Raw genomic sequence first — 21802 nt, 5'->3', positions numbered from 1 at the left:
GTTGAAAGCCAATAGCAGCGATAGTAGTCTGGAGTAACAATTTTAGCCTGGAAATCCCAGACAGTTCCTCAGGGGGCTTCAAGGCGCACAGCCATTTCATAACCCACAAGGGGGCGCTTTCTGATGCGCTCAGATCATGGCCCGCAAGTACTTCTACTTCGACTATGACTTTTACCGGGTGAACTTCTATGAGGAAGAAATAATGACTGAACCTGAGAAAACAGTGGCCTACACGATAAACAGTGGCAGCTTTGACCAGGGAGTCATAGAGGCCCTGAATAATCTGTTCTGTGAGGGCCAGAAGAGCTCTGTAGACGACCACAGCTACCAGGACTGGGATATAAGTAACAGCCAAGACATTGAGCAAGAAGAGCTGGAGATGGCCATGAACATGGTCGAAGCCAGTGAACAGCCATTAGTCAAGATTCGCCAGAAACCATACATATTCACGCCTGGACAGCTGTGGGAACTGCGAGCAGTCTTTGAAGAAACTCAGTACCCAGACGCCATCAGACGGTATGTATCAGGTCTGTCCTTTAGGACTTTGGGCTCCTTCTCCTCTCCCCTGGCCTCTCCTTACTCTTGTTAAAAGTTTTTAATATTTTTGAGGTTCAGAATACGGACTCATACTAAGCATAGCTTTTTGCCACTGAGGTACAAGCTCCTCAGCGAACCTCAGCGCACGGGAGCCTAGGTGGAAGCCACAGTGCGCCCTCTGGCGAGCTAAGGACATTGGCCTCACTCTGAGGAAGAAAGCCGCGAAACGTGAGGGTGACCCATGCAGCAGACAGACGTGGCTTTTTTGTAAAGGAGTCTCAGGCTCCCTGCATGAGCTGTGTTGCCTGTAGGGGACCACAGCCTCTTTTTAGTTTTGTTGAATCGGAGTCTGAGTTGTACAGGCTGGACTTGAACCGACTTGGTAGCCCAATCAGCCCTTGAAGTTGTGATCGATCCTTCTGCCACAGCTTCTTCAGTAGCTGAGGTTACTGGTTTGTGTCATCAGGCTTGACTTCCTATCCATTCTTGGCTCTGAATCCACAATCTTCCCCTACTCTTTGATGATGTTTAGGGGGAGTTGTTGTCTAGAAGTCCTAAGTAAAGTCTGTTTTCTTCATCCATTAAAGAATTCAAAGGCAGAAAGATCCCAGGCACAGCAGGCGGCAATGGTACTTACTAAAAGTACTAAAAGTGAACTAGGAAACACACACTGAGGCATGAGAGAGAGAAAGAGAGAGAGAGAGAGAGAGAGAGAGAGAGAGAAGAAGAAGAAGAAGGAGGAGGAGGAGGAGGAGGAGAGGAGAGGGAGGGAGAGAGAGAGAGAGAGAGAGAGAGAGAGAGAGAGAGAGACTCCCCACAAAGTAGAAAGGGGAATCTGAAAACGAAATGGTTTTCATTTGGAGAACTGGAAGTTTTCAGCTGACTAGTCCTCTCATAAACTGAACCATGTTTAGGACAGACCTTGAACATAGGGTAGCAGGCTGGAAAATTAGCCAACGGCAGGAGAAAACGCCTACTAGGCCTTTGGCTCAGGTAAAGAGGGTGAGAGAGAAGCAGAAAGTTTGCCCTCTTATTAGTTTGAGGCCTCTTTCCCTGTATGTCTGCAGGTCAGGTCTAGCTCTTGGTCCCTCAAGAGCATGCCTCTTGGGTGACCAAGGTTGAACTTTCCATGCATCCTGGTGCAAACCAGGTCTCCAAAATGCTCACTGACCACTCCTTTGGTTCCTTTCTGTTTAAAAAGTGTCCAAAATTAAACATAGAAACATAAAGGGCATTGCTTAAATCAAATCTGAAGGTCAGAACTCAGCAGACTGAAGTCTTCTCAAGTGATTTGGGGATAGGTCCCTGGGAGTCTGTCTATGACGCCACAGCAAAACCTGAACCCATTAAATAAGTGCCCTTTCCATGCCCCTAGTCCCCACCTACCACTCTCCTGTTTATTTGTCCTCTCTATATGATTCCTCTAAGGACCTCATATAAGGAAAATCAGGCAGAATTTGTCCTTCCTGAACTAACCTGCCTCAATTAGTATGTCTTTGAGCCTTGTCAGTGTGTTAGCATCTGACAAAATTTCTGCTTTCTCGGGGGTCGGTCATACCCAAACACCCCTATGCACAGCCATGTGAAAAGCTATCTGGGCAGATTTTCCCTGTGGCCCATGTGGCTTGTGCTGCACTGGTGTGATCTAGTGGAGCAGACAAATGCTTTTAGAACTCCATCTCAGTCACTCAGGGTGCACACCCAGAAGCAGGCTTGTGTCATGTGATCATCCCTGCTCACTATTTGAGGAACCACCTCACCCTTCCTTTGTGCTGTACTGTTTGACATTTCCCCAGAGGGAGCATCATGTTTCCAATGTCTTCAGGGACTCACCACGCTTTATTCTGTGGGTGTTGTTAGTAGCCACCTTCTGAGTGTGGGGACCTTCTGGGTGTGGTTTGAACTGCTTTTCACTACTGCTGCCTGAATTTCCCTGTGTTAATGGATACCGTGACCTATGCTCGTGGTCAAATACGTCTTTAGCAAGGTCTTTTTCTCCTATCTAAGTCAGGGTGTGTTTTGTGGTGAGTTATTGGTGTTCAAATATGCTGTCTGATTGCATAATGTTTTCTTCCCAGAATCATCTCTTTCAATTCACAGACATACTAAAATCTGCTAAACATCCACATTTATCATTTCATTTGTATTGCCTGTGTGGGGCCTGCTTTTTGTGTGCAAAATTTTTCAGAGATCAAATATCCAGAAGAATGAAGACTTGTGTGCCCTCACAAACATACCATTAGGCAGTCACTTTGCATAGTTATCTGTACCTAGTGGCACAGATCTATAACCTCAGCCACACGGGAGGGAGATCCAGAAAGAGGGACACTTCCAGGTTTAGCAGGGCTCAGGAGGATGCTCAAGGTCAGCAGACGCAGCTTAGTGAAACTCTGTTTCTAAATAAGACTGAAAAACACATAAATACAAATATAAATATAAAACCATACAGCTCAGTGGTAGACCCCTTGCCTAGCATATCTGGGATTGTAGGTTCAATTCCTGACGTCACAAAATATGTATAATTTGTATGTGGCAGATATAGACACATACAAATTTTCTTTTTTCTTTTGTTTATATATATTTTCGAGTCATGGTTTCTCTGTGTAATAGCCCCGTCTGTCCTGGAACTCTATCTGTAGACTAGGCTGGTCTCAACCTCACAGAGATCCACCTGCCTCTGCCTCCCGAGTGCTGGGATTAAAGGTGTACACCACCACCACTCTCTCTCTCTCATACATTACATCCCTACTACAGTTTCCCTTCCCTCCACTATTCTCAGCCTCCCCAGACTACCCCTCTCCCCTAGATCCACTGCTCCCACACTTCCCTTCAAACCACTTCTACATAAAGCTCCTTCTAAAGGTTGCTGAAAAGTCTGCTTATAGAGGTATGAGGGGAGATAGCAATTATTTACATTTTTATTAAAATATTTTTCATGCAATATATTTTAATCATATTCTTTCTCTCCCCCAACTCCTCCCATATCCTCCTTACTCATTCAACTTCATGAACTTTCTCTTTCTCAAAAACAAAGGAAAAAAACAGAAAAAACAACAAAACCAAAACCCAAATCAAAGAAGACAAACTTAAAAAAGAAAACAAGACAAGAAGTAACAGAAGAAAACAAAAGGTTCACACACACACACAAAAAAAAACCAAACAAACAAACAAACAAAAAAAACATAAAGTATCTTTTGTGTTGGCCAACTACTCTGGACATGGGGCCTGCCCTGGAGTGTTGTGCTGATGATGGTGTCCTTTGCTGTCCAGAAGCATACAGAAGCTTTTCAGTTTCATGAGGTCCCATTTAGTAACTTTTAGTCTTAGTGCCTGTGCTACTGGTGATCTATCTGTTCAGAAGGTCTTTTCCTGTGTCAATGAGTTCAAGGTTATTTATTACTTTCTTTGAGACAGGGTTTCTTACAGGCCTGCTATATTTCCTTCTCAGCTTGCTATGTGATTTTTGAAACATAACTTGACCTCTCTGTTTTATTCTATTAGGTTCAGTGTATCTGGGTGTATGTCTATAATAGTAATTTTTTTCTCTTGGTGGATTTTGTCTTTAATGGATATATAGTGTTCTTTCTTATCTTGTCTGATTAGTTTTGTTTTGAAGTCTCTCAGATATTAAAATAGCTACACCTGCTTGAATCTTGGTTCTGTATGCTTGGAATGCCATTTCCCATCCTGTTAGTCTAAGATAACATCTGTCCTTGCTGTCCTTGGTGGTGAGCTGTTTCTTGAATGCAGCACAAAGATGGATCCCATTTTCTTACCAAATCTATTAGTCTGTGTTTTCTGGTGTGTGTGGGGAAGAGTATAGACCATTAAATTAGATAGTTTTTAATGATCGGTGTTTACTGATTTCTGTTATTTTGTTGTGGTGTAGCATTTTTCCATCATTTGATTAACTATTGTGAGATTATTTATTCATTGTGTCCTCTTGGATTCAGTTAACTTTCTCTCTTCAGCCTGAAATTTCCTTCTAGTGCCTTCTGTAGAGCTGTATGTGTGGACAGAAATTGCTCAAATTTGTTTTTTCTCTTGAAATGTTTTTTCTTTCTCTGTTAACTGTGGTTAGTAGTTTTGCTGGATCTAGTAGTCTGATCTGACATCTGTGGTCTCTTAGGGCTTCTACAACATCTAACCAATCCCTTCCGGCATTCAGACTCTCCAATGGGCCCATCTTTACAGGTGACTTGGTCCTTTTCCCTTGAAGCTTTTAATATTCTTTCTTTGTTCTATATCTTTAGTGTTTTAATTATGTGGCAAAGGTATTTTCTTTTCTGCTCCAGTCTATTTGGTGTTCTGTATGCTTCTTGTACCTTAATAAGCATCTCTTTCTTTAGAGTGGATGAGTTTTCCTTCATGATTTTATTGAAAAGACTTTTTGTGCTTTTGGCATGTGTTTTTCTCCTTCTCTATACCTATTATTCATAGGTATGGTGTTTAAATATTGTCCCAGATTTCCTGGGTTAATTATGTCTGGATATTTATTTTTAATATTTAACACTTTCTTTGACCAAGATATTCATTTTTCTACCTTGTCTTCAAGATGTGAAACTCTATCTTCCATGTCTTTTAATCTGTTGTTGAGACTTTCATATAAAGTTTTTGTTCAACATCCTGAGTTTTTCACTTCTCTTTTTATTTCATCCTGGGTTTTCTTTGGTGATTCTATTCCTTTGTTAAATTCTACTTTCATGTCTGGAATTGTTTTTACTTGTGTTTTTTTTGGCAAGATTTTGTGGTCTTTCAGACATTTATTTGGATCTTCTTTAAGGTATTTGAACATATTAATAATTGGTATCTTGTAGCCCTTGTCTTATGCTTCAGCTAAATCGCTTTTCTTGTAGCCTATCACAATAGAGTTGCTGACATCTTGAGGAAGCATGTTGTATTGATTCATGTTTGTGTTTGGCGCTGAAATCTAGGCATCTGAAGCTATGATGTTTGAGGTGTTTCTTAGTGTAGACATCTGGTGTCGTATTTGTTGGGTGGGTCCTTTGGTCCTAGTCAAGTGTAGCTGCTGTGGGTAGCTGTGTCCCAGCAAGTATGGTGGCTGAGGGTCCTTGGCAGAATTGTTTTGCACTTCAATGGGGAGTCACAAAGGGATGGAGCTGAGCTGAGAGGGGCAGTGGGGAAGAACTAGAGTTATTCTGCATCTGCACCAGGAGGCTGAGTCCCTAAGGGATTGGGTTGGGCTAGGCAGAGGGCCTCCTGAAGGCAGGCTGCAACAGAACTAAGCCAGAACTGGGATTTGTATATACAATGATATTGTTTTAAAAATAAAATAAAAAGAATAGGTATGGAGAGCAAGATATTAAATTTTAAAATATACATGGAATGTACTAATTATAGTTAATTCCATGCCTAGGATGGAATATTAAATATTTGTCTTTTTTCTCTTCAGAGAAGAGAACTGGCAGAGCTCATGAATGTGGATGAACAGAAGGTGAAGGTCAGTTAGCCTGCGTATTTAGTTTGCCAGTGTGCTGATCTCAGAGTTGCCTCTGGACATGGATGACTTTGCCCTAGGCACATGAAACTACTTAATTTTTTCCTTGTGTCTTATGCTGGGGAAAAAGATCTGGAATATGAGACCTTGGCAAATGAAAAATGGAAAAGGAAAACTTTAGCTAATGTTTACTCCGTGCGGGGCAGTCACTTGTGATCCTAAAATAAAAGCAAAACCAAATATATAGCATCTACACCTCTGTCCATCTGTCTCTCTCATGTATGTATAAATGTGTATATATACGTGTGTGTATATAGTATCTATGTTGCATAAATATTTTGCATGTGTGTGTGTGGCATAATTAACATTTGATTCCGTGTAACACACAAGAGTCCTTCACAGGGGTCTTCTGTTGAGTATCACTTTGAAACTCAGGGTGACTTGTAAATGATGATGTGGCTGCCGGGAATATCTTGGTTGTAAAACATAACATGTGCACTTGGTAAAAGAAGGAATGAATGACAAACTAAAGGGGAAATGGGATAATTGAACCACGAAATATATTTTCATAAACTAAAGCATTTTCCTATCATGTGAGACAAATGTGGAAAGAGAACTTAAAGTTCAAGAGGGTAAATTTCTTTGTTTCTTTTAGAAGGTTTTGAAAAGGTGATTCAGACAGTGGTGGTTCTAAATCTAGTTTCTGGTATTATTATATCTCATATACAGGAAAAATATTTCCCCAAGTTCCCACTAGGGCAGAGGAGTCAGTTCTTGAATACAAAGGGAGTTCATGACCACCCGGAATACAGGAGACTGTTTCTAAGGACAATTTTGAAAGAATAACTGTAAGCCTATGCACATAGATCTTGGTACATGACTCTAATTGGGTGTGCAGAATAAAGGGTTTGGTATTGTGCGTAATGAATTTTTCTTTGCTTTTCTGGTAGTGATATACAAACCAGGAACTATGAAACTGTAGGCAGGTCATTGGCCATGAAATGGCTAGTAGCTTGAGCCATACAAAGCATGTGAGCACTTAAAAAACTGCATTGTGGGTTCAAAGGAGATTCATAGGGTCAAATGAGAGCAGCAGCTGCTAAATATGTTAATCGAAAACTTCTCTCCCTCGGATTTCAGGACTGGTTTAACAACAAGAGAGCTAAACTTAGGAAAAACCAGAGGGCAATACTGAGAAAAAAGCATTCCCCTGCTATCAAGGACAACCTTGACATGAAGACTCTGGTGGAGACCAAGAACATCTTCATTCTCCAGGAGCAAGTGGGAGATGGGCTCTTCTGGTGTCTCAGGAAGTTTGTCGCCCATACTGGCCAGGACATTCCTCTCTTTCTCTCCTTATATTAGCATTAAAGCACAGTTTATCCATTTACAACTTGTGTGTGCCCTCAACAGAAAAGGATGTGTTTTATTACAATTTGTACAGAAGTCAGCTCAGAGTAGGTGAGGGGCAGAAACACATACCGGTCATTGGAATGCATAGCAGTCACTGGAACACATAACGTTCACTGGAATACACATGGTGCATGAGTCTGTACATGTATGCATGCAGGGGCCTGTGTAGGCCAGAGGAGGGTGTCCTCTTCCCTGGAGCTGGAGTTACAGGAAGATACAATGTAGGGTTAAGCCAGCCGCTTAGGGGGCAGGCTTGCCTAGGGTGAATGTTTACTTATAAATCAGGCACGCTGGAGCCCGCATGCTCCTTCTGCTTCCTGTGCTCCTTGGGATCCTTGGTCCAGTAAGTCTATTTCTTCATTAAAGCTGTATATATTCTTTACAATCTGCCTGCATTCATTTACGCCGATACAATACAAGAAACGATAGGTTCTGAAAAATGTACCATGAAAGAGCATGACTGGTCCATAGGTGTTGAAAGAAGGCCACTTGTGTGTCTCCTGACTGCTCAGTCCAGAAATAATCATACAGAAATTATATTATTTGCAATGCCTTGTGGCCAATAACCTATGCGTATTTGTGGCTAACTCATATCCTTATCTAACCCATCTCTATTAATCTGTATATCACTCATGGCTTTGGATTAACAGCTAAAGTTCTGGAATCGCTCTCTGGAGGAGCTACAAAGCTTCTCTCTGGCTTTGCTCTTCTTTCTCCCAGCATTCAGTTTAGTTTTCGCCACCTAGCTCTGTTCCCAATAACTTGCTATAGGCCCATACAGTTCCTTTTTAACGACATAGAGAGCAGATTCCCACATCATCACATATTCGCTGTGCCATCTTTCTATGCCCTTATTCTGGGATTTGTTTTGCCCCAAGAGGTGTGTGTTGGTTTGGAATGTTTTGTTGTGGGAATGACAGTCAGGGGATAAGAACACAGATCCCAATGGGGTCATCTCTTCCTGTGTATATTAGACACATATGTGCCCTCCTCTCCTGGAATGGGAAGCTGCAGGTGCTCTCTCTGGCCCCACACCAGGACCTAATTAGGAGTAATGGGCCCATCCCTCACTGTTCTTAGGTCTCTACAGAGGAATCTTCCTTTGCATTTGTAGGACTCTGATCCACAGGCCTACTTTGTGTAGCCAGGCCCTGTCAGTTTCTCAGGACTATACTAAGTGCCTGAATGCAATCTGTGGTAGTACCCCAGGGAGTCTTTCTCACCAGCTCCACCTCACACACACCCCAATGAATATACCTTCTATCTAGGTCCCATATATGTCCGTAATACAGCATCCACCTTGGTGCTTATAATCCCAGCACCAGAGTTCCCAGTTCCTCTTTGAGTAGAAGGATGTTGTCTCAAGGTTTCTGTCACTTTGACAAAACACCATGAAAAATGGAAGTTGGGGAAGAAGGGTTTATTTTATGTACACTGCAGCATTGCTGTTCATCACTCAAGGAAGTCAGAACAGGAACTCAAACAGGGAAGGTTCACAGAAGCAGGATCTTATGAGGAGAGCTGCTTACTGGCTTGCTTCCCATGGCTTACTCAGTCTGCTTTCTTATAGAACCCAGGACCACCAGTCCAGGAAGGGCACCTTATACTGTAAGCTGGGATCTTGCCTGTTGATGAATAATTGAGAAAATGACTTTGAGTTGGACCTCATGAAGGGATTTCCTCAACTGGGGCTTCCTTCCTCTCTGAGGACTCTAGCCTTTTTCAACATGACACACAAAACCACCCAGTACACAAGTTATCTGTCCTCTGGACACTCTTGCTGTGGGGATTCACGTCCTCCATCTCTCTGCAGTGCCTCTACAATCCACAAACTATCCTAATACAAGTCTGTACTACAACCAGTCTATCTGTCCCTCCTCTGTCACACGAAACTTCTGTATGTGTATCCTCGGTACACAGCCCTGTTTACCCATCTTCTCCATTACAAAGTCCAGATTCCCCCCTTACTGGTACTCAGTTTAGAAAGAGGCTTTATCACATCCTGCTGCACCCCCTTTTCTAGAGTCTGCCATATCTACAAGCAGTCACAGCATCAAAAGCAGCTCACACCTTGGCCACTTTCGCACAGGTCATGTACTCTACTCCACGACATACACCACCATGCTAATGCCACCCTGATGTGTCCTCCCTGCCAGAACTCAGGCATAACACTCTCTATAGGCTTTCCACACTGCCTCTCCTCCAATCATCCTCGGGCTAACACAGCCTATTGCTCCCTGCATGCTCTGAAGCCTGCATCCTATGTCTTCCACTAATCTGGCCTGGTGCATCTACTGAGAATCCTTCTCCTCTCCTGCTTGAACTGGGAGGATCGATCAATATGCCTCTTGTGCATCTTGGGCTAGGTGTGGGAGCAAAGAGGAAGCCTCTTTCTAATGGGCATAAAAAGGCCTCTTGTGTTTCCTTTGAAACACTACGACCTGTGCCAGGAGGACTCCTAGTAGCATGACTGTGCCATGGAAAGGAGTGATAGTGAACAGACCTGGGGGTAGCCTAGGTCACTGGTCAAACTCCCCACAGATGAATGCTCAGAAAGTAGTCTTTTTGTATTTGTTCCAGTACAAGAGTGAACTTGTAGATTTGGGGGAAACTCTGTTTTTGTCGTGAACAGTGTTCTCACTGGAGACTTGTCCTTTTCCTGTTCTTAGGTGTTTGTTTCCACAGGGTCGAGTTAAGGTAAGGATAGTACAGTGTGACAACAGAGAAGAATATATGTCTGAGCACGGGTTGCCGTTGGTTAGAGAAACTTTTGTGACTTGTGGAGTAGTAAAGATGACTCAGGGTTTGATCCCTTCCTTTTATCTTCTGTTAAATATTTTCTCAATATTGGACATACACACCTTACTGACCCCCAAAACGGACATGAAATATTTTGAATACACAACTCTTTATGGCTGAAGGGATAAGGTGTCACAGCCATCAGAAGGTGTCAGTGACACCTGAAGATCCTGTCTTCATCTGGGGCCTGGACAGGATGATGCTTCAGGACTCCTACAAAATCTTTACTGCAAGGTGTCCTGGCCATCAGCAGATGGACACTGGAGAATCTGAGACTGCTGATGTTTCCTGTATTGGCCTCTTCTTTTCTTAAACCAGCTCTGCAATAACTTGGTGAAAGAGATGGCTTTAGTGTATTCAACAGTCAATATCACAAGTGGAAAACACAACTCTGTGTAACAGTAAATGCCAGTGAGGCTTTAGATTGACCAGACTTTTCTAACCAAGGACACACAAAATCCTATGCAACCCCAGCCCTGGAAGTCGGAATTCAGAACAACCGGAAATAGGAAATTCATTAGCTAGTACCTTTCCTGTCTTATGTCCTTTCAAGGAAATGAGAAATATGGCTCTAAGAAAGAGAACGGGGATCAGTAAATCAGGATATGGAGAAGACCAGATATCAAAGGGTCTTTAGGTATTACAATCTACATACTCTCTGCCAAGGAAAAGGTACCTCATCATTCCCTTGAATTATCTGACTTACATGAACTAATGCTTAGAATAATGATATCTCCCCTGACTCTCTGGAAAGTCACACCCCACTGCATGAATTCTTGTCTATGTAATTCTCATGATATATGCCTATAATAGAGAAGATGGGAGAGCTCATATTTTGCCTTGAATCTATGTTAACAAAGGCCTAATGGGTCCCAATTCTGGTTTCCTTTGAATAGATGCAGGAAGAGCTGAAACAACTGCCATAGATTATTCAAATTTGATTGTTTGAGATGATCCCAAGATTTCTGATCTAAGTTGAAGAGCCAGAAACCTGAATATATTACTAATTTCTTTTACTGTGACCCTGTACTGTTTTATCAATGAAAGATCTACAAAAATGCAGGGTCCTTGCTGGGTGACTGTGGAGCTTTCTATGTCTTCCCATAGTCCCCTCTTATCTCCTATGCACAGGAAAGGAAGCTGCTGCGAAGTGATGGGCCAATGCCTGGGCCAAGTCTGGTTTTCCTAAAAATTCAGCAGCCTATTGGTCTAAGAGAGGAGAGGAGTGTGAAGATGAGGTGTTGGGAATGGGCTGCCAGTGCCCTGGAGTGCATACATGAGTAACTGCTTTTAAAATAAGTAGAGGAGAAAGGACTGGGGGATGATGAGGAAGGAAGGTGGAAAGGGTAAGTGAGGGGACAAGATTAGTCGATAGAAAGAAGAAAGAAAGCAGAAGATAAGAGAAGGGGAAGAGGAAAAGGAAGGGAGAGAGAAAAGCTCAAAGGAAGGAAAGAAAGAAGACATAGATCTGTACACTGTTATCAATCTCTGGTGACTGGATCCCTATAGCTTAGTGTCAGCATTAACGGGACCATTGATTCTTGTCCTGTTCAGCCTAATGGTAGAACCCTGCATCTTCACCTGCATGGCAAACTGCCTCAAACAGAAAATTACTGGTCCCTAGAAACAACTATGACCTCATAGAACAGGACGAGTCAATAATTTGACTCATGCCCTGTGATCTAGTGGGAAATGTGACAGTTTAAGCCAGTGAAGAGGTTCCTCCATCTTCTATTCTTGTTGAGGCCATTTTGGGTAGAAATAGACTTTGATCTCTGTCATGGAGAATCCCATGGGAAATTAATTATGTCTATTCTAGGGATCAAAGATCAGGGATATACTGGCTAACTTAGCTGTGCTTAAACTTCCTGTTTGAATGAACCCCTCCACCAGCTAGCTGCCATCTTAGTTTCAGTAAACAGCTTGATTCAAACTGCTTACTTCTGCATAGGCATCTGCATCTGCTGAGCTAGATGCTAGGACATCTAAGTTTTAAGATGCCCTTACAACCCCCGTGTTCTGGACACCTGGAGGGCACGCCTCGGTGCCCAGATACATGGGTGTCATCCTAGTCAGCTGGAATAAAGACTTTCCATTAGCTATAGACCGTGTAAGTGGTCATCTCTGCTCACAACTATGGAGTGCTCTATCCTAATTGGAATGTGTTCATAACCTCCTCCCTTCAAGGCTCAGGGATCAAAGCAGAAGAACAAGCAGAAAAACTGGAATATCCAAAGGTGCTGGATGACTCTAAAGGAACAAACATCTATTTTCTGTACAAAAGGACAAAATCCAAAATGAAGTCAACACACCTCAATAATACACTTGATTGTACTGCCTTGTACAGACACCTCAATCCTAACTCCCAGTGGGGCTCCACACAAGACGCCCATGTCAGGAAGGACAAGGGGTGCTGTGAGATTCATCACGTAGGATAGTGGGATACCTGCTTCCTACCTCCCCTTAACTGTCAGAAAACAATCTCCTTCTTTCCCAGATTCCTCCTCCTCCTCCTTCTCATTCCCCTCTCCTCCTTCTCCTTCAAGCATCTTCTCTTTCTGTTCCAGTGTTTCTGGATCGACACTGGCATATTTTTCTTTATCAAAACACATAATTCCTTGCGGTAAACCACTATATTCCCATGATTTCAGCTCATCATTTATCGATGGATTGCTTCTTATTGCTCCAGCACCTTAAGCAGGTGGGGTGATTACAAGGAATCACACTTTCCAAAAGAGTGTGCAAAGTCACAGCCTATCCCCAGCTCAAACAAACAAACAAACATCCTTCCCAAATTGACTTGTAAGAGACAACACTACTCCAAGGGAGGCCTGCACAGAGATGTGATGTTGTCATCTATAGGATTAGGGAAATGAGCCAATTCAGACAAATCATTCAGATATCTTGGGACTCCCTGCTTCCACCATGTAGGTAATAGGGTGAGGTCACTATCACCTGTGGACTTTTCACCTGGCCATAGTCTATGTCCTCTAATATTTTCTGGGTTCAGGACAAAAGCTATGGTCTCAATGAGAGTTGAAGCTTGATAGTGATGCCCTACTTCCTGCCCAACATGAAGGGCATCCTTGGCTCTGTTCTTATACCAGGAGATCCAACGTTTTTATGCTGAACCTCCAGACAGCATTGTGATCTGTAACAATGTGGAGAGCAGTTAACAAAATGGCCTCTTCCTTAATACATAGCCAGCTATGGAAATACAGTCACAATTACCTGTTAGATGTCACCATCCTCTCAGGCTCCTGGGGAATAAGGGCTCATTATATTGGGAAGTCCTCAAACTGCACATCTTTGCGTCCATGCCATTTCGCTCCCTCCATGCCCCTTCTATTATGTGGATGTATAGTCTAAAGAAGATCTACAAAAACCAGAATCCATGAGGGGAACTCAAACATACCAACATGATGCCTCCATGAACTCAATCAAAGCCCCAGTGTGTGGGGAGGAGGCCACTTGTTGGTTCTCACCTGTCCAGTTAGCTTAGTCCTGAAATAATCACAAAGGAACTATATTAATTAAGTCACTATTGGCATATTAGCTCTAGCTAATCTAACTAGTTCTGCAGTGTATCAGCCTCTAGAGCTTCTGTAAATGAGCCTCTCTGGAGCTGCAATGCATCAGCCTCTCTCTGGTGCTGCGGTTCATCAGTATCTAGAGCTGTAGTGCATCGGCCACTAGAGTGATAGTGCATCAGCCTCTATATATGAAGAACATCGGTATCTCTAGAGCTGATATTCATCATCCTCTAGAACAGCACTGCATCATCTTCTCTAAATCTGCAGTGCATCAGCTTTTCTGGAACTGCAGTGTATTAGGATCTAGAGCTGTAGTGCATAGCCCTCTAGAGGTGCAGTTTATCATCCACTCTGGAGCTCCAGTGCATCAGCCTCTCTGGAGTTGCAGTGTACTTGCCCATCTAGAGATGCAGTGCATCATCAGTCTCAATGGAGCTGCAGTACAAATGGCTCTGCAGTGATAGTCCATAAGTCTCTCTAGAGATGCAGTGCATCATCAGTCTATCTGGAGCTCCAGTACAAATGGCTCTGGAGTGATAGTCCATCAGTCTCTCTAGAGATGCAGTGCATCATCAGTCTATCTGGAGCTGCAGTACAAATGGCTCTGGAGTGATAGTCCATCAGTCTCTCCAGAGATGCAGTGCATCATCAGTCTCTCTAGAGCTGCAGTACAAATGGCTCTGGAGTGATAGCCCATCAGTCTCTCTAGAGATGCAGTGCATCATCAGTCTCTCTAGAGCTTCAATTCAAATGGCTCTGGAGTGATAGTCCATCAGCCTCTCTAGAGATGCAGTGCATCATCAGTCTCTCTTGAGCTGCAGTACAATTGGCTCTGGAGTGATATTCCATCAGCCTTTCTAGAGATGCAGTGCATCATCAGTCTCTCTAGAGCTGCAGTACAAATGGCTCTGGAGTGATAGTCCATCAGTCTCTCTAGAGATGCAGTGCATCATCAGTCTCTCTAGAGCTGCAGTACAAATGGCTCTGGAGTTATAGTCTATCAGTCTCTCTAGAGCTGCAGTACAAATGGCTCTGGTGTGATAGTCCATAAGCCTCTCTAAGAGATGCAGTACATCATCAGTCTCTCTAGAGCTTCAATTCAAATGGCTCTGAAGTGATAGTCCATCAGTCTCTCTAGAGATACAGTACATCATCAGTCTCTCTAGAGATGCAGTACAAATGGCTCTGGAGTGATAGTCCATCATTCTCTCTAGAGCTGCAGTGCATCGTCAGTCTCTCGAGAGCTGCAGTACAAATGCCTCTGGAGTGATAGTCCATCAGTCTCTCTCGAGCTGCAGTACAAAGGGCTCTGTAGTGATAGTCCATCAGTCTCTCTAGAGATGCTGTGCATAATCAGTGTCTCTAGAGCTGCAGTACAAATGGCTCTGGAGTGATAGTCCATCAGTCTCTGTGGAGTTGCAGTACATCAGCAGTCTCTCTAGAGCTGCAGTACAAATGGCTCTGGCGTGATAGTCCATTAGTCTCTCTAGAGATGCAGTGTATCATCAGTCTCATGGAGCTGCGATTCATCAGCATCTCTAGAGCTGTAGTGCATCAGCCTCTAGAGCTGTAGATCATTGGCCTCTCTGAAGCTGCAGTGCATCTGTGTCTCCAGAGCTTCCTCACATCAGTCTCTGGGGCTGCAGCACCTCTGTCTCTCTGAAGCTGAAGTACAGGGTCCCATCAGCTCGACAGGGGGAGAATTCCTCACTCCTTCAGCTTTTGTTTTCCAATAGCTCTTCCTCTCCATCCTGTGAGAATCTCCCTCTTCTCTCCCAGTTTCTCCAACCTGAGCCTGGTCTTACTGTAGTTGACACCTTGTGGTGTTAGGATGTCAGCCATCAGGGGCTCCTAGGCAGGACTGCTATTCCGCACAACCTACTGCTGCAGGTAGGGAATTTGCCTACATCAAGACTGCCCTGTTCCATGCTGAAGGAAGTTAGCATGAATAGCACTCTGCACTGCCTTTCCCCCTCTCTCATTTGCTATGGAGCAGTCAGTTTCTCTGGGCTCATGGCCTCAGCTTTTATCCCATGATCTAAACATTAGTCTTTAATGTCTGGAGGAAAGAAATTCATTTGAAAATAAGATAGCTACAGCTCTTACTTAAAGTGAGCTCTATCTTTTCCCACATTCCAAAAAACACACCTGTTCAATATAGTCTCCTTTAAAGGAAAAGAATACTTCCAGTTTTCAAGTTAGTCAACAGAAGACACATTTGACTGTGGCTTGTCACCTTTGCTTTTCATATACGTACAAACACATCAAAACTGGCAAAGGTGTGTGATCTGCATGTGTATCTATGTGCAAATGCACACTCGTGCATGCAGAGGACCAAGGTCAGAGTCAAGCATCTTCCTAGCTTGCTCCCCACATGATTTACACTGGCAGGGTTGTCCATGAACCTCAGCTCAGCGAAGGACCTAATCTAGGTCTCCCTAAGGATCCGCAGTCTCTGCCTCCTGAATAAGAGATTCTGACTACAGGTGAGCTGACACCTGCTAAACTTTATGATAAGGTCCCAACTCAGATCCTCAGACTCATGTGGCAAGAGCTTTATCCTTCGGGCCCTCTCCTCATTACCAACCTGCATTTTGACTATCAATAACATCCCCTGATCGCGTTCTCTTTACTCGATTAACGTAAATGGGCTCAATGTTATTCTTTTAATTAATTAATTAATTAATTATTCATTCATTAAAGATTTCTGCCTCCTCTCCACCACTACCTCCCATTCCCCCCCCCAACAATTATTCCCCCTCCCTCAGCAGCCCAAAGAGCAATAAGGATTCGCTGCCCTGTGGGAAGTCCAAAAACCACCCACCTCCATCCAGGTCTAGGAAGGTGAGCATCCAACCTGCCTAGGCTCTCACAAAGCCAGTAAGTGCAGTAGGATAAAAAACCCATTACCATTTCTTTTTGTTTAGTGTAACAAAATTAACCCTTTAAAGCTGTCTGCCCCATACATCTCATAACACTGACATGACTATTTTGGCATTGTTTTTAGATAATCTAAACACAGCATGGGGGAACATGAAGGTTCAACTTTGCTGCTGTCTACATCGGCTTTCCACAAACTTACAAAGGTGGAGGGCCAACCATGTGCACTTGTGAATGATGTTCCACATGACACTTGGATTAATTAAACACAGGATAGCTATGAAACACTAATTTCTCTCTGGTCTCACTTAATCCACACTTATAACTAAGTGTTTCTTTGTTGAAACAAAGCCATGTTTTTCCCCTACTGCTTGCTACATCAATGAGAATGTCCCCAAGGTCACTTAGAGTCCTACTACAACAGTACACATAAGTACCCTGAAATGACCTGAGTGTCCAGACTTCAGTATTAATCTCTGTACACATGCCAGTAAACATTAACATTTTCCTAAATGCATGACCTTATAATACACAATGCTGTCTACATATATATGATGTTCACATACTGATTATGAGTAATCTGTGAATCTCAAATGGCTGAAGGATACTTGAGGAAATGTTCAACATCCTTAGTCATCAGAGAAATGCAAATCAAAACAACTCTAAGATTCCATCTTACACCTGTAAGAATGGCCATGATCAGAACACTGATGACAATTTATGCTGGGGAGGATGTGGGGTAACAGAAACACTACTGTATTTCTGGTGGGAGTGTAAACAGCTTCTTTGAAAATAAGCTTGCAATTTCACAGAAAATTAGGAAACAATCCACCTCCAGACCCAGCAATAGCACTGTTGGTTATATACCCAAAACACTCAATCACGCCACAAGAACATCAGCTCAAATATGTTCATAGCAGCATTATTCATAAGAGCCAGAACATGGAAACAACTTAGATGGCCATCAGACAAAGAATGGATGAAGAAAATGGACATTTTACCATCCCTGACTTCAAACTCTATTACAGAGCTACAGTATTGAAAACAGGTTGGTATTGGCATAAAATCAGAGAAGTCGACCAATGGAATCAAATAGAAGACCCGGACTTTAATCCACAAACCTATGAACACCTGATTTTCGATAAAGGAGCTAAAAATATACAGTGGAAAAAAGAGAGCATCTTCAACAAATTGTGCTGGAAAAACTGGATGTCAATCTGTAGAAGAATGAAAATAGATCCATATCTATCACCATGCACAAAACTCAAGTCCAAGTGGATTAAAGACCTCAATATCAGTCCGAACACACTGAACCTGATAGAAGAGAAAGTGGGAAGTGTTCTACAACACATGGACACAGGAGACCACTTCCTAGGTATAACCCCAGCAGCACAGACATTAAGGGCATCATTGAATAAATGGGACCTCCTGAGACTGAGAAGCTTCTGTAAAGCAAAGGACACTGTCACTAAGACAAAAAGTCTCCACTGACTGGGAGAAGATCTACACCAACCCCACAACTGACAAAGGTTTGATCTCCAAAATATATAAAGAACTCAAGAAACCAGACCATAAAAGGCTAATCAACCCAATTATAAAATGGGGCACTGAGCTGAACAGAGAACTCTCAACAGAAGAAGTTCAAATGGCCAAAAAACACTTAAGGTCATGCTCAACCTCCTTAGCGATCAGGGAAATTCAAATCAAGACAACTTTAAGATACCATCTTACACTTGTCAGAATGGCTAAAATAAAAAACACCAATGATAGCCTTGCTGGCGAGTTTGTGGAGAAAGGGATACACTCAACCAGTGCTGGTGGGAATGCAAACTTGTGCAACCACTTTGGAAATCAGTGTGGCAGTTTCTCAGGAAATTTGGCATCAACCTACCCCTGGACCCAGCAATACCACACTTGGGAATATACCCAAGAGATGCCCTATCATACAGCAAAAGTATATGCTCAACTATGTTCATAGCAGCATTGTTTGTAATAGCCAGAACCTGGAAACAACCTAGATGCCCTTCAATGGAAGAATGGATGAAGAAAGTATGGAATATCTACACATTAGAGTACTACTCAGCGGTAAAAAACAATGACTTCTCAAATTTTGCATGCAAATGGACGGAAATAGAAAACACTATCTTGAGTGAGGTAAGCCAGACCCAAAAAGAGTTACATGGAATGTACTCACTCATATTTGGTTTCTAGCCATAAATAAGGGATATTGGGTCTATAATTTGTGATCCTAGAGAAGCTAAATAAGAAGGTAAACCCAAAGAAAAACATATAGGCATCCTCTTAATATTAACCTTCATCAGGCAATGAAAGGAGACAGAGAAAGAGACCCACATTGGAGCACTGGACTGAAATCTCAAGGTCCAAATCAGGAGCAGAAGGAGAGAGAGCATGAGCAAGAAACTCAGGACCGCGAGGGGTGTACCCACACACTGAGACAATGGGGATGTTCTATCGGGAACTCACCAAGACCAGCTGGCCTGGGTCTAAAAAAGCATGGGATAAAACCGGACTCTCTGAACATAGTGGACAATGAGGACTACTGAGAACTAAAAACAATGGCAATGGGTTTTTGATCCTACTGCACATACTGGCTTTGTGGGAGCCTAGGCAGTTTGGATGCTCACATTACTAGACCTGGATGGAGGTGGGGGTTCCTTGGACTTCCCACAGGTCAGGGAACCCTGATTGCTCTTTGGGCTAATGAGGGATGGGGACTTGATCGGGGGAGGGGGAGGGAAATAGAAGGCAGTGGCGGGGAGGAGGCAGAAATCTTTAAAAAATAAATAACAAAAAAAGAAAATGAACATTTGCACAGCAGTAAATAAATAATGGCATCTTGAAATTTGCAGGCAAATGGATGGATCTAGAAAACACCATATTGGGTGATGTAACTCAGACCCACAAACACAAATATAATATATATTCACTCATAAGTGGTTTTTAGTCATAAAGCAAAGAAAACCAGCAATCCCAGGGAACCGAGACAACAAAGAGGACCCTCTGAGAGGCATAAATGGATCTACATAGGAATTAGAAGAAGACAAGATCTCCTGAGTAAAGTGGGAGTGTGGGGGTTACAGGAGAGTGTAGTCAGGAAGAAGGGAAAGGGAAGGGGGAGCAGAGAAAAATATACAGCTCAATAAAGAAAATCAAATATGATAAAAATGATAAAAATTAGAAATGAGCTTTTTAAGATTTTTTTCAGTTAAGAGTCTATGCTGTTTCAAATAGTGGGAAAGAACACTTAATGGGTGCCCATTCCATTTTTACTTCTGGACAACTTCAAGACTCAGTGCTCAGTTACTATTATAACCCAGACAAGGACACCTCTCACCCACGCATGCATTTCATAATGGGTACAAGAACATGGACCATGTCCTGAAGCAGAGTGCCTTGCCCAAAGTCTTTTCGGATTTGCTGACCCGCACTCTGGATTCTCCCAGGAACAAGCGCTTTGCAAGGTCCTTTCTGGGAGAAGAAGATGGAAATTGGAGCTGTTAGTGAAATACAGCATTTCAGCATGGCAAGATGAATAGACTTCGGGAGATGCATCACAGGCCAACACAAAACTATGTAGAGATGGTAAGCTCTAAAGTATGAAAGTGACTTTTTATTGATCTTCATTTCATTGGAAAAATAACCACATGAATAGACACAAGGTGAATATGCTATATTAGCAGAGGGATTGCTTAGAAACGACTAGGTCTTGAATACTATTCCCATTATAAAACGGAGTCATCAAGAAGAGGTTAAGAGGCCGGGCGATGGTGGCGCACGCCTTTAATCCCAGCACTCGGGAGGCAGAGGCAGGCGGATCTCTGTGAGTTCGAGACCAGCCTGGTCTACAAGAGCTAGTGCCAGGACAGGCTCCAAAGCCACAGAGAAACCCGGTCTCGAAAAACCAAAAAAAAAAAAAAAAAAAAAAAGAAGAGGTTAAGAAGGAGGAATAAAACAAAAAGGAAACTTAAAGAAGAAATTGAGAAGCACCAACCAGTTTCTAGAATCCATACTGCATATATATATATATATATATATATATATATATATATACATGTGTGTATATATGCATATATATATGTATATGTAAATATGTGAATATGTGTATATATGTATTTATATATATTTGACTTCCCAGACATCTTTCCCATACTCAGCAACTAAACAAAGAGTTCATGCTTGGGCTCAAAGCAGATAGGGCCCATACTGTGAAGAACACACCTACTAATGAGATGCTGATGGATGGGAGCTGGAACAGCTACTGAAACAAGTCACATACCTTATGATCTCATCGGGGTACTTAGTTTTTTCAGAAACATCTTCCAACTCATTCAGCTGCCTGGGTGTGAGACCAAACTGGATCCTTGGCCTTGTGCGCCAGACCTGTGACACTCTGCCAGCAGCCATGTTCTTCTGCTCCTCAACTGTGGGTTTCGGTACCCTTGGTGGCTCCCATGGCTCTCATGCCTGATGTCATCACAAACGTAGTTGAAGTTAGCAACGTGGGTCACATCATCCTTGCGGTGTGGGATGCCCTGGTTCTTTGGTTTGTCGGAACCTTTTAGAGAACCTTCACCATAGATGACAATTTCTCTTGCTGCAGTGGCCTCGTGTTCAAAATCAAGGCTCCCCTCAATCTCATTTTCATCCAGTTTGTAGAAACTGTGGTCCACATGTTGGGATTGGAAAGCCATGATGAGACCTAAAAGAGAGAAGTGTCATCTCCATAAATAGTTTGTGGATTGAAATGACTTTGCAGCATGTGTGTTTTTAGCAAGTTTCACATCTGTCCTCTTTCCATCACACAATCCCTATAGGAGATACGTGCCAAGTGAAAGAGGTTCTAGGGAGCATGTACTGAATGTAACCAAACTGGAATTTAACAAAGTCCACCAAAGCCTTGAGGAATGATGTGAGGAGCAAGAAAGCTGTTGCAGGTGCACAAGTAGGGACGAGGACAGGCATTTACACTGAGCACATGGCCTCTGGGTGAACCTCTGGAGAACTCTAGCTTCTGTATCTCACTGGGTGCACACTGCAAGATCTGGGAATTAAGTGGACATGGTTATGTCAGCTAGTGTTTGTGCCAGTTTCCTTGAGAGGACAGTGAAAACACACCAACACTGTCCTCTACCTGAAGGAGTGCCATGGTTGTGAAGTGGAG

The 21802-nt window shown here is 42.9% G+C and overlaps 1 protein-coding gene and 1 pseudogene across 1 annotated transcript; one reads left to right on the top strand and one right to left on the bottom strand.

Moving 5' to 3' along the window:
* Window positions 1–136: 136 nt before the first annotated feature.
* On the top strand, window positions 137–7360 carry LOC121439426 (rhox homeobox family member 1-like). Its single transcript, XM_041639931.1, has 3 exons — window positions 137–516; window positions 5953–5998; window positions 7136–7360. Exons 1-3 carry the CDS (start codon window positions 137–139, stop codon window positions 7358–7360), a joined length of 651 nt encoding a protein of 216 aa, XP_041495865.1.
* A 3071-nt stretch (window positions 7361–10431) lies between these two features.
* LOC121439408 lies at window positions 10432–21332 on the bottom strand (annotated as a pseudogene).
* Window positions 21333–21802: the final 470 nt, after the last annotated feature.

This window comes from Microtus oregoni, unplaced genomic scaffold (assembly GCF_018167655.1).
Source record: "Microtus oregoni isolate MIOR12 unplaced genomic scaffold, Mior012 000061F_ref0000440, whole genome shotgun sequence".
NCBI classification, from domain to species: domain Eukaryota; kingdom Metazoa; phylum Chordata; class Mammalia; order Rodentia; family Cricetidae; genus Microtus; species Microtus oregoni.
This window is presented reverse-complemented; position numbering and strand designations above follow the sequence as displayed.